Here is a 12,715-nt window from a genome sequence, read left to right on the forward strand (position 1 = left end):
TAGTGTACCTTCATAAATTTTGAAGGGCGTGATTGTAAATCTGATAAAATTACGTAAATACAAGTCAAATAAGAAGCTCTCTATGTATTATTCTTCAAATTTCTAATATTATCATGCTGTATGTCTAAACCTAAAATAAATGGTTTCCTTTCAAAACTGTTCATGTAGCCCTCAACTTATTATCTTAACCATCTCCGGCAACTTCAAACATTGAAGCCTTCTGCGCGTAGGCACTTGAGATGAGCATCGATCCATTTTGTGCATGCGTCTTGACCATGCTCCACAATGCATTCATCTCGCAGCTTCTTAGTATCCGGGCAAGCACAGCAGATCTTCTTCTTCGGCTTTGTGTCCAGGGCAGGAGTAGTGACTGCCGACCCATGATTTGGCTGCGACCCTTTCAAAACCAAGGCAGAGGAAGTATTTTCTGCCGGCAGTCCACCCATTTCTCAAATTTCTTGAAGACCTAATAGAAATAAACTATTAAAAACTGAAACAAAAAAAATACAAAGAACATCAGCTTCGACTCAGAGCAGCCTTGATGTTAAAACATGTATTCATTAAGTGGACGGTATACACCATATCTTGCCTAAACAGAGAGAATGGAAAAAAGAGATATGGCGTCTTACTTTATGGTAAACACATCCTAAAATTCGTTGATCGCGCATTAACCTAATCACTAGACACTAGCTCATGTAAAATGAAGGAAATCACCGTAAAGGAAAAACCCGTTTATATAAGCATGCAACGAGTTCAGATCAACTAAACCACGCCTCTAAATTCCACTAAATACAGGAAATCAATAAAGTGAGACCAACTCTTTCATATCATAGCAAAGGTGAACCAATTTCAGTACTAAAGCAATTCAACCAATCTCCCAAAGTACTAGTAAGAGCCTATTTACCAGCTTCTTTCAGCTTCAAACCGAAAATCCGTTTTCCTACTATTTTACTTGAATTCAAAATTCTCCAAACGGGCACTAATCTACAGAAGGAACTCAAACTAAAAAACCCAAATGAAGAAATAAACTTTTTTCACACTGATTCCGGATTTCAATCAAGATTCAAGACACACCCTTTATCCAACACCCACTCGGGCATTTCTTCAAGCACATGATGGGCACTTTGTTACTACAATCAATTCCATCATACATGCTATAAATTTACCAGAACCAGCAGAAACTACCAATACAAAGGCAAAACAGAAAACCCAGAAGAAATTAAAGCAACCCATCTAATCAAACACGAAGACAACCATAACCACAGAAATTTTGGAACCTTACATCTAATTTATTGGATCTCAGAAGGGTAACAAAATTTGCAACAGAGATGTATGAGAAAAGGATGGAATTACTTACCAATGATACTGAAGGAGGAGAAGCTGAAACGAAGAAGCCTTGAGTTTTCTGCAGAAATTGGGAGCGAAAAGGTGTTTGTCTCTGGATACGAAAGTGGCCGCTCAAAATTTCAAGGCTTAAACTGGGCCGCGTATGAGTCAAAGGGTCAACCAGTTGTTGGGCTCAGTGGGCCTACACAAAATATGCTGAAATGTTTTCCTTTTTTTTTCTTTTCGTTTTTTTAAATTAACGATATTATCTACACGAAATGAGAGATAGAGATTTAGTCTCACAATAATTTAGCAATAATTGAAATTCGCATTTACCAAGAGTCGAACCTAATACCTCTTACTTACAACTGAAAATGAATGAATACAACCAGGCAGTTGTACTAAGTGGCTCTTTTTTTTTTTTTTTTTTAATTATGTTAGTGATAAAATAAACATTTGGGTGAACACAAAGCAATAAGTAACTTGTTAGGACACCAGGGGACTTTTTGACAATACAAATCTCCTTTAATGTAATGTGATTATAGCCGTTAGATTGACAAGTTTACTCGACTTCTCTTGTAAGATATAGAATCAAAACTATGTTGAGAGCAATGTTCTAAAAATCGGCCTAGGCAGCCGCCTAGGTCCTGGGCGGTGGCCAATTGCCGGGATTAATGAAAAATGAGGACAGGGATTAGGCGGGCACCGAGGCGGCCTGAGCGGCCCTTGGGCGGCCTAGGCGAGCGACTGTGTGGCTAGGCGGTTTGGGAATTTCAATTTTTTCTGTGTTCGAACTTGAGAAAGGATGAATGCTTCTGGTCTATGTTCTGGTTTATCAGTTTTTGGACTTCAACTTCTTATCTGTGCGCTTGTGAAGAGGAAGAAGAGAGAAAATTAGTTTCTCTCTCTTCTTTCCACACCCACATGATCATTTTTTAACTTTTTTTTTATTTTTTTTTATTTTTTGCTTCTGTCCATTCAAGTTTGGACAGCTAGCATCTTACTTTTCTTAAAGTAAAATGGCTATCAGTTCATCCATCATCAAGTGCTATTAATAATTTTTTTCTCATTTAAAAAAGCATAGCTTGTCAGCCCATCAATTCATAGCATCTAAGTGCTATTGATTTTTTTAACTTGTTAGATACACATTTTATTATTCTTTTACTATCTTATTTAGGATTTCATACAAGTATAATTTTTTGTATGTGTTAATATACTCTTATTTACAAGATATACAAAAAATTTACCTTAATCCGCCTAGACCCCACCTAGCCGCCTAGGCACTAGGCGCCATTCCGCCGCCCGACTAGCACCTAACATTTTTTAGAACTTTCGTTGAGAGTGATCTCATGATTGCATAGCCAACTATTATTATGAATTCCAAAAAGAGAAAATTAGAATTATATGCCTCATTTTAGACTTTTGTAGATTAAACATTTATGCTTTTTGAGTTTTTGATTAAGCTTTTGAAACATTTAATTAAGATACTCAGACTTAAACTACGTTAGATTAATTGAAATTAATTTACGTTTAAATATCTGCTATACATTTTAAATAATTTCAATTATATTTAAGTCTAAAATTTTAAAATTTTCAAATCTAAATGTACACCCACGACAAATGAAAACGTACCAATGTCAAATGAAAACGTATCAACCCCGAATTAAAACGTACCCAATTATAAACTATATGAAAATGAATATTCATCTTTTTGGAATGTTTAAAAATATGTTTGATTTAGATAGTCCTGTTTTTTGGTAGATAAGTCTCTGGAACAACTTTTAGTTGATCGGAGATAAATCCTATTATTGTAGATAATGCTAAATAATAACTATAAATCATATAATTTTGAATTAACAAAAAAGTTATTATCAGTTGATTAATCACTCTTTCTAGAAAACAAAATAATTAATTAAAATAATTTAAACTTTTACATAGACACACCCCGACCTAGATCGAGGCATGCTGGTCGTCATGTGAGAGTGACTTAACCATGTGCACGGTGCGGAAGCAATATTGATATAGAGAAATACGAATAAATAAAAACCAAGTTACCAGCAATACTAGCTAAGAAAAGGTGCTAGTGCGAGATTAAGTGTGAAATACACAACCAGAGCATAAGTAGCCTAAGTGCAGTCCGACAGGACAAGTACTAATTATACAACACCCAAAGGTGATCCTACATTTGTAAAATCTATCAAAACCTCCAACAATCCTCGTAAGCCACCAACGATAACTCCTACCTAGAACATGGAGGGACGCAAAATAGAAAGTGTGAGTGGGCAAAAACAAAGCTTTTCAAAACCATTTCATTTCTCAAATGTTCTAACCCCTCACCGTAAAACCTGTATAATTTCCCAGAAAATAAAATATATTCGTATTTCAAAACCATGCTCAACAAGCTTTGATCATAAATATCCCATGCCCAAATATCTCAATATGATAGAATAAGTAACTCAGGTAAAATAAACCAATGAGAAATAACATATCAGTCGGATCCACCTAAAGTGGCATAGACGACTGAACTCCTAGCTCATAAATCATGTCTGCACACGAGTCGGAACCACCTATAGTGGTCTGTATGACAAGCTTATGCACGTAACTTGGATCCAAGGTGAGCGTATGGTGTGGGAGGTGAACATCACATGAAGGACCATGCCCTAACCATGGGGGGAGTACTAACACCAGTGTGCAGGTTCATAAGCTCTCAACACATCTCACATAATCATCAATTTACATAAACAATCTACAACTCACCTGGTACTTACCTGAGCGTCCACAGCGTCAAATCACATTTATACATACTATATTAATTCAATGATCTATGTATAAATCAATATGCATGGCATTTCTAAACATAAATTCATTTAAATCGATTTTTTGGGAATAATCTAAAGTATATAAGCATATACGAAAAACTAAAAACCCACTCACTGGTATGTGGAAGGGTCGTAGCCCCTAAGCCTCGATTGGCTGTGCTCGTCCTGAGGATAGGTCTCACCTATATGCGAAACAACAATATAAACGTTAATTTAAAGCACATAAACGAAACTAACTAATAACTTCTCATACATTGCTCAAATGGGTGTTTGAATATACTAACGTGATCAACTCAACATCACGAACATCCTCATATTTTTAGAAAAATTTTCCGACTGTCGGCCAAGGCACGGCTAGACGTGCCTCCACGCGCAGCCAAGCCTAACGGAACAGTTAACGACAGTTAGGAATATTCTGTTAAAACCTTAATAGAAGTTAACGGCATTACCTGACGCCGTTAGAATATTCCATCAACTCTGACGGAATATTCATCTCCTTCTCTGGAGAGCATCACCGGTCGCTGCCGTCTGTCGCCGTCAGCACCGTCATCTAAAACTTGAGTTTTCACCAGTTTCTGAAAAAACTTTAAAACTTCATGTCTTTCTCATTTCTTAACCAAAATCCATGAAATTTGTTCCAAAATGACGCTTACAACGAATAGAACAAAACCTTACCACTTTTAGGAATTAAATCCAATCGGATCTCGCCGGAAAAACCCATGATAATCTAGCCACTACTACAACTCTCCAAAATTAAGCTTCCCGATGTCCAAAACACTCCAACTTTCTTCCTGAGCGTCGTGAAGACGTCCTAAAACTCCCTAGAACCCTAAAACTCGAAGAAAAGTCCATGATCACGACTGCATGAACAGTAACCTAAATCGAAAATTCTGGTTTCAAAGGTTTCCCAGGTTTTCACGTCCAACCACTACCACCATTCGACTCCTAAGCTTGCAAGGAGTCTAGAAACACCATTCACGACCTCAATCCATGATGTTTGAAAGGGTTAGTTTGAGAGTTGTCCGTATAGTTGTACAAAAATGGAAGAAAAATCCGAGAATGAAGGAGAAAAAAGGTACATGGGAGTGGTGTGTGTGTGTGAGGGTGTGGTCCAGCTTGCAGCCAACCAAAACAAAGAAAATCTAAGTTCTAATTGGGTCCAAACCATTAGGACTTAACATATTGGTCCACCTCTAAAATAATTCGGGACGGGTTGTCATAACCTACCCCCTTAAGAAAATTTCATCCTCGAAATTCACACAATAAATAAAATCCACTAATAATCATAAAACAACCTTGGATACATATCTTTCATCTGGTCCTCTGTCTCCCAAGTGGCTTCCTTCACCTAGTGATTTCTCCACAAAACTTTCACTAAGCGCATGGTCTTGTTCCTCAGCACTTATCTTTCCAATCTAATATCGTCACTGGCTCCTCATCATAAGTCAAATCTGGATTAATTTCCAAAGGTTGAGGAGGAATCACATGTGATAGATTTGAAAAATAATGACGAAGCATGGAAACATAGAACACATCATGCACTTTAGACAACTCTGGAGGCAACTCAAGCCTATAAGTAACTTCACCAACTCTCTCAGTGATCACATACGGTCCGATGTACCTAGGACTTAGCTTACCTTTCTTCCTGAACCGTACCACACCTCTCCACGATGAAAGCTTTAAAAATACCCAATCACCCACTATATGCACCCTGTCAGTGGCATGTTTATCTGCTAAGCTCTTCTGGCGGTCCTAGTCGGCTTTCAGGTTAGATTTAATCACCTGAATATTCTGAGTAGTCTCCTCCACTATCTCAGGGCCCAACAAAACTCTCTCGCCAACCTTTGACCAACACAAAGGTGTACGACAAGACCTACCGTAAAGTGCCCCAAATGGTGCCATACCAATAATTGAATGAAAACTATTGTTGTAGGCAAATTCCATTAAATCCAACCGCTTATGCCAAGAATCACTAAACTACAATACTGAAGATCTCAGCATATCCTTTAACGTCTGAATAGTCCTATCTGATTGTCTATCTGTTTGAGGATGATATATTGTACTATAAAGTAATCTCAAACTAAAAGCTTCCTGGAATGCTACCCAGAACTTAGAAGTAAACCTGGGATCATGATCCGAGACAATACTAACTCGAACCCCATGATACTTCACAATCTTCGATATAAATAATTCAGCTAATCAACTTAAAGAATACTTCTCCCTCATTGGAATAAAATGTGCTGACTTAGTAAGCCGATCAACTATCACCCAAATGCCATCCTAACCATTATGTGTACAAGGAAGCTTGTACACAAAATCCATAGTAATGTTTTCCCATTTCCACTGTAGAACGGGAAATAGCTGCATCAACCCAAAAGGCTTCTTCTATTCAGCTTTAACTTGCCGACAAATGGCACACCTACTCACATACTTAGCAATTTCTTTTTTCATACCCGGCCAATAATAAAATGGTCGAATGATATGACACATTTTACTACCTCCAGGATGCATTGCATATGCCAAACAATGCGCTTCATCAAAAATTTCTTTCTTTAATTCCATATTATTCGGCACAAACATTCTACTCTCCTGCATAAGCATGTCATCTGATTCTCTAATTCTGAAATCTTTCTTCTTCCCCCGATTCCTTGCCTGAATTATTTCTTGGACTTCTTCATCATCCATCTGAGCCTCAATCACTTAATCAATTAATATTGGTCTCACTTGGAAATTAGCAAGTAGAGCTTCTTCTCGAGCTTCTACCCTTAACTTCACTCTAGTGGACCTCAAATCAACAAGAAGAGGAACATGGCAAGCATAAATGGCATTAAGCCTAGTTGGAGTCTTCCTACTAAGTGCATCAACCACCACATTTGCACGACCAGGGTGATACTTAATCGTGCAATCATAATCACTTAGTAACTCAATCTACCTTCGCTGCTAAAGATTAAGATCCATCTGAGTAAAAAGATACTGGAGACTTTTATGATCCGTATAAATCTTACATTTTTCACCATAAAGATAATGTCTCCAAATCTTCAAAGCAAAGATAATGGCTGCTAATTCCAGATCATAAGTAGGGTAATTCATCTCATGAGGCTTTAATTGTCGTGAAACATAAGCAATCACCCTACCATGTTGCATCAACACACATCCCAAACCATTCACAGAAGCGTCACTATAGATATCGAAATTACCACTATCATCTGGGAGTGTTAAAACAGGTGCATGAGTGAGATAATATTTCAACTGCTGAAAACTTTGTTCACAATTATCATCCCACTCAAACTTAACCTCTTTTTTAGTCAACCTCGTTGATGGTAATGTAATAACTGAAAAATCTTTAACAAACCATCAATAATAACCTACTAGACAAAGGAAACTCTGTACCTCGGTGACAGTTCGAGGTTGTTCCCAATTCTCCACCACTGCTACCTCTTAGGGATCTACTTGAATACCTTGAGCGGATATAACATGTCCCAAAAATGCCACTTGATTCAACCAAAATTGGCATTTTCTAAACTTAGCATACAATTGGTTTTCCCTCAATCTATTCAACAACAAAGTGAGATGTCAAACATGCTCTGATTTAGACTTAGAGTATACCAGCATATCGTCAATAAAGACAATGACAAACCTATCTAAATATGGCTGGACTACTCGATTCATCAAATCCATGAAAGCTGCAGGTGCATTAGTTAATCCGAATGGCATCACAAGAAACTCATAATGACCATATCGAGTCCTAAAAGTCGTCTTAGGAACATCCTCACTTTTAATCTTCAACTGATAGTAACCAGACCTCAAATAAATCCTAGAAAACACGTAGGTGCCTCGAAGCTAATCAAATAAATTATCTATACGCGGCAATGGATAACGATTTTTAATTGTTACTCGATTCAATTGCCTATAATCAATGCATAGCATTAAAGTCCCATCTTTCTTCCTCACAAATAACACTGGAGCTCCCCAGGATGGCATACTAGGCCGAATAAAGCCTTTATCAATTAATTCTTGCAATTGAATCTTCAATTCCCTCAATTCAACAAAAGCCATTCGATAAGGAGTTAAAGATATAGGGTCTATACCTGAAAGCAAATCAATAGTGAACTCCACATCTCAGTTTGGCGACAATATAGGTAAATCATCAAGGAATACATTAGGAAAATGCCTGACTACTTTTACATCCTCCACACTACTAGGAGCAACATCATTTAACACCATAAGATCTAAATATCCCTAGCAACCTTTTGATAATAACCTTTTTGCTCTCATAGTAGAAATAACGTCATGCCTCACCCCACTCTGCTCACCCACAAAAGTAATCTCAGGTAATCCAGGACGATGGAAAGTAACTGTTTTCCCGTAGCAATCTATATTGGCACGATTATAATGCAAACCAATATGTGCCCAAAATCACATCAAAATCAACAATATCTAACGGGATAAGATTAGCTAGCATAACTACATCTTCCACCATCACTGGACATCCTGGATATACACAATCAACATAATATCGCTCCCCTCTAGGCATAGCAAACTCTAAATCATACCCTAGAGGTGTAGGATGAGGTTGCGTCAATTGAGGAAATGTACGAGAAATGACAGAATACATAGCACCACAATCAATTAAAACTCTAGCAAAATGACCAAGAATGTTTAACATACCCATGATCAAGTCCGGATGATTCTGAGCATCCTACAGAGAGATATTGTTAAAACGTCCATAGGCTTGTTGTCGTCCCCCACGACCTCTACTAGCTTGATTATTTCGCCCCTGCACACCACAGCCCTGACTTGGCTGACCAGGTTACCTCAAAGATCCTACACCATTGGAAGCAATCTCTGCTTGCTGGGGATGTCCTCCCTGGTACCACTGAGATCCATTAGCTGGAATGGGAGGATACGGCGTATAACCTCCAGAATATTGAGGATACCCACTCTGGTATTACGAATCCTGGGAATACTAATACTACCTTGAAGCATAAGGAGCGGCGTCACCCTGATAATGGTAAGCACCACCACGACTCATCTGTCCATAACTACCAAACCCTGGAACTTGTTGGATTGGCACTGGTGGTGGTAAAAAAGGCTGATAGGGCCTCTGCTGATTCTGGGGACAATTTATAGCTCTATGTCCCATTTGACCACAAGTAAAACATCCACTGCTGCCTCTCATACACTCCCCAAATGTCTATTATTACATCTGCGGCACAACGGAGCAATTCATTTACTAGCATCCCCCTACCTCTGGAATCTAGGACCCCTAGAAACTCTACCACCTCTTCTCTGACCAGTGGCACTAAAACCCCCATTGGAAGAACTGGAACTAGCTCCTCTTTGCTTAAAGCTTTAAGTCTTGTGAGGTCCTTGAGATGATTCACCTTTACCTTTATCATCTCTCTTCTGATTGCCGTATTTTTCTTCTTCCTCTTCACTCTTACTAGGCATATTCTCTGAATCCTCAATCCTCAACAAAATCTCATAGAACTCCTGGTAAGAAGCACAATAAGTAGTGGTTGCCATAGAACGCCACTTCTTCTTAGTACCCAATCTGAAACGACGGAGCATCTCAATCGGATTAGCATAAACATTCGGATGATAACGAGACAAGTCAGTGAATCTCCTGTAATACTAATTCGCCGTCATCTTCCCCTGTCTCAATTGAGTAAATTCTTGCTTCTTGCGATCAATATACTCAGGAGAAATAAACCTTTTTTGAAACAACTATTTAAACATTTCCCAGTCAGCAATTTCCTTTAGGGTCAACTGATAAGCCTTCCACTAGGATGCTGGTTCTTTACCTAAGAACCATGTAGTCGTCTCGACCCACCTTTCAGGAGGAAGATTCCATTGACTTTACATCACTCGGAAAGTCTTTTCAAGATGATCGAGCCACCGCTCTGCTCATTCATGTCCTTCATTACCCTTAAACTTATCCAACTTCAAATTATATATAGTCTGCAGGGGAGTCCTCTGAGGAGGGCGAAGCGAACACTGAATAGCATTGGCCATAACTTCCCTTAACTGAGCTATATCGGGGAGACTAGGCTTAGCTAAACGACATGGCTTTCTACGAGGCGGCATTGTTCAAACAGAAGACACCAAAATAATTAGAATATTCACAAAATATGCAGGACTACCAAACCTAGTGCTATGATACCAAAACTGACACACCCCAATCTATATCGAGGCATGCTGGCCGTCACATGAGAGTGACTTAACCATGTGCAAAGTGCGGAAGCAATATTGATATAGAGAAATACAAATAAATAAAAACCAAGTTACCAGCAATACTAGCTAAGAAAAGGTGCTAGTGCGAGATTAAGTGTGAAATACACAACCAGAGCATAAGTAGCCTAAGTGCAGTCCGACAGGACAAGTACTAATTATACAACACCCAAAGGTGATCCTACATTTGTAAATAAATACACTCTAATGCTACGATCACGTGAAGATTGTGCGAATAATCGCGGGTCACCTATGAGTCGGAACCACCTATAGTGGTCTGTACGACAAGCCTGTGCACCTAACTTGGATCCAAGGTGAGCGTATGGTGTGCGAGGTGAACATTACATGAAGGACTGTGCCCTAACCATGGCAGGAGCACTAACACGGGGATGCAGGTTTATGAGCTCTCAACACATCTCACATAATCATCAATTAACAATCTACAACTCACCTAGTACTTACCTGAGTGTCCACAGCATCAAATCACATTTATGCATACTATATTAATTCGATGATCTTCGTATAAATCAATATGCATGGCATTTCTAAACATAAATTCATTTAAATCAATTTTCTGGGAAAAATATCAAGTATATAGGTATATACGGAAAACCAAAAACCCACTCACTGGTATGTGGAAGGGTCGTAGCCCCTAAGCCTCGATTGACTGCGCTCATCCAGAGGATAGGTCACACCTATATGCGAAACAACTATATAAACGTTAATTTAAAGCACATAAACAAAACTAGCTAATAACTTTTCATACATTGCTCAAATGAGGTGTTTGAATATACCAACATGATCAACTTAACACCACGAACATCCCCATGTTTTTAGAAAAATTTTCCGACCACCCACACTCCAGCCAAGCCACGGCTAGACGCGCCCCAACGCGCGGCCAACTCTAACGGAACAGTTAACGACAGTTAGGAATATTCTGTTAAAACCTTAATAGAAGTTAACGACGTTACTTGATGCCGTTATAATATTCCTTCAACTCTAACAGAATATTCATCTCCTTCTTCGGCAAGCATCGCCGGTCGCCGCCGTCTGAAACTCGAATTTTGGCCAGTTTCTGAAAAAACTTTAAAACTTCATATCTTTCTCATTTCTTAACCAAAATCCATGAAATTTGTACCAAAATGAAGCTTACAATGAGTAGAACAACACCTTACCACTTTTAGGACTTAAGTCCAACAGGATCTCGCCGGAAAAACCCATGATAATCAGGCCACTACTGTAACTCTCCAAAACTAAGCTTCCCGATGTCCAAAACACTCCAACTTTCTTCCCCGAGGTTCGTGAAGACATCCTAAAACTCCCTAGAACCCTAAAACTCAAAGAAAAGTCCACGATCACGACTGCATGAACAGTAACCCAAATCGGGAATTCTGGTTTCAAAGGTTTCCGAGGTTTTCACGTCCAACCACCACCGCCATTCGACTCCTAAGCTTGCAAGGAATCCAAAAATAGCATTCATGACCTCAATCCGTGATGTTTGAAAGGGTTAGTTTGAGAGTTGTCCGTACAATTGTACGAAAATGGAAGAAAAATCCGAGAGAAATGAGAAAGAGGGTACACGGGAGTGGTGTGTGTGTGTGAGGGTGTGGTCCAGCTTGCAGCCAACCAAAACAAAGAAAATCTAAGTTCTAATTGTGTCCAAACCATTAAGACTTAACATATTGGTCCACCTCTAAAAGCATGTCACACACAACACATCTCAACGTTCAAGGGCAAAATAGACATTTCGCACTATTGATAAAAATAATTCGGGATGGGCTGTCACAAACATTGTTAATGACTCTTTCTATAAAAAAAAAAATAATTAATTAATTAAAGTAATTTCTCATTATTAGAACAAAAAGTAATAAAACTTATGTTTTGAAAACAAATGTACCAAAAATTCAAATGTACCAAAAACTAAATGTACCAAAAATTCAAATGTACCAAGAAGCCAAATGAACCAAAAATTCAAATATACCAAGTAACAAAATGTACCATTATAATTAAACGTACCTAACAATGAGTTTTGTTACGTTCTATTTAATTTACTAAAATAAATATTTTAATTAAAAAAAATCTTAAATCATTATAATAAGAGATGCATAAAAATAAGAGGAAAAAAGGGAATGCTAACGTGAATAGACTTCTAATGAAATAAAATTAAAGTACCAAAATTGTAGGGAAAATATTTAATCAAATTTGCAAAAGAAATATATATTTAGTCTATGACATTTAAAAATGAGGCATCTAATTCAAAACGCCCCTTCCAAAAAATGCATATGTGAGTTGATCACACATTGTCACGAAACCAAGTGAAAGACACGAATAAATGCATT

At 38.1% G+C, this 12,715-nt stretch overlaps 1 protein-coding gene across 2 annotated transcripts; it reads right to left on the minus strand.

Moving 5' to 3' along the window:
* LOC103933133 (cytochrome c oxidase copper chaperone 2) lies at window positions 1-1,512 on the minus strand. 2 transcript variants are annotated; one of them, XM_009342810.3, is made up of 2 exons: window positions 1,358-1,512; window positions 1-490 (listed from the first exon to the last, which is right to left on the minus strand). In XM_009342810.3, the coding sequence occupies exon 2, from the start codon at window positions 444-446 to the stop codon at window positions 204-206; it is 243 nt and encodes an 80-aa protein (XP_009341085.1). In that variant the 5' UTR covers window positions 447-490; window positions 1,358-1,512; the 3' UTR covers window positions 1-203. The 2 variants fall into 2 exon arrangements, with proteins under 2 accessions (XP_009341085.1, XP_009341066.1); XM_009342791.3 differs by having other exon boundaries at window positions 1-466; window positions 1,358-1,498.
* Between the last annotated feature and the right edge of the window lie 11,203 nt (window positions 1,513-12,715).

Source organism: the organism of the source record quoted next, unplaced genomic scaffold (assembly GCF_019419815.1).
Source record: "Pyrus x bretschneideri cultivar Hongxiangsu unplaced genomic scaffold, Pyrus_bretschneideri_v1 Contig25, whole genome shotgun sequence".
Classification (NCBI taxonomy): domain Eukaryota; kingdom Viridiplantae; phylum Streptophyta; class Magnoliopsida; order Rosales; family Rosaceae; genus Pyrus; species Pyrus x bretschneideri.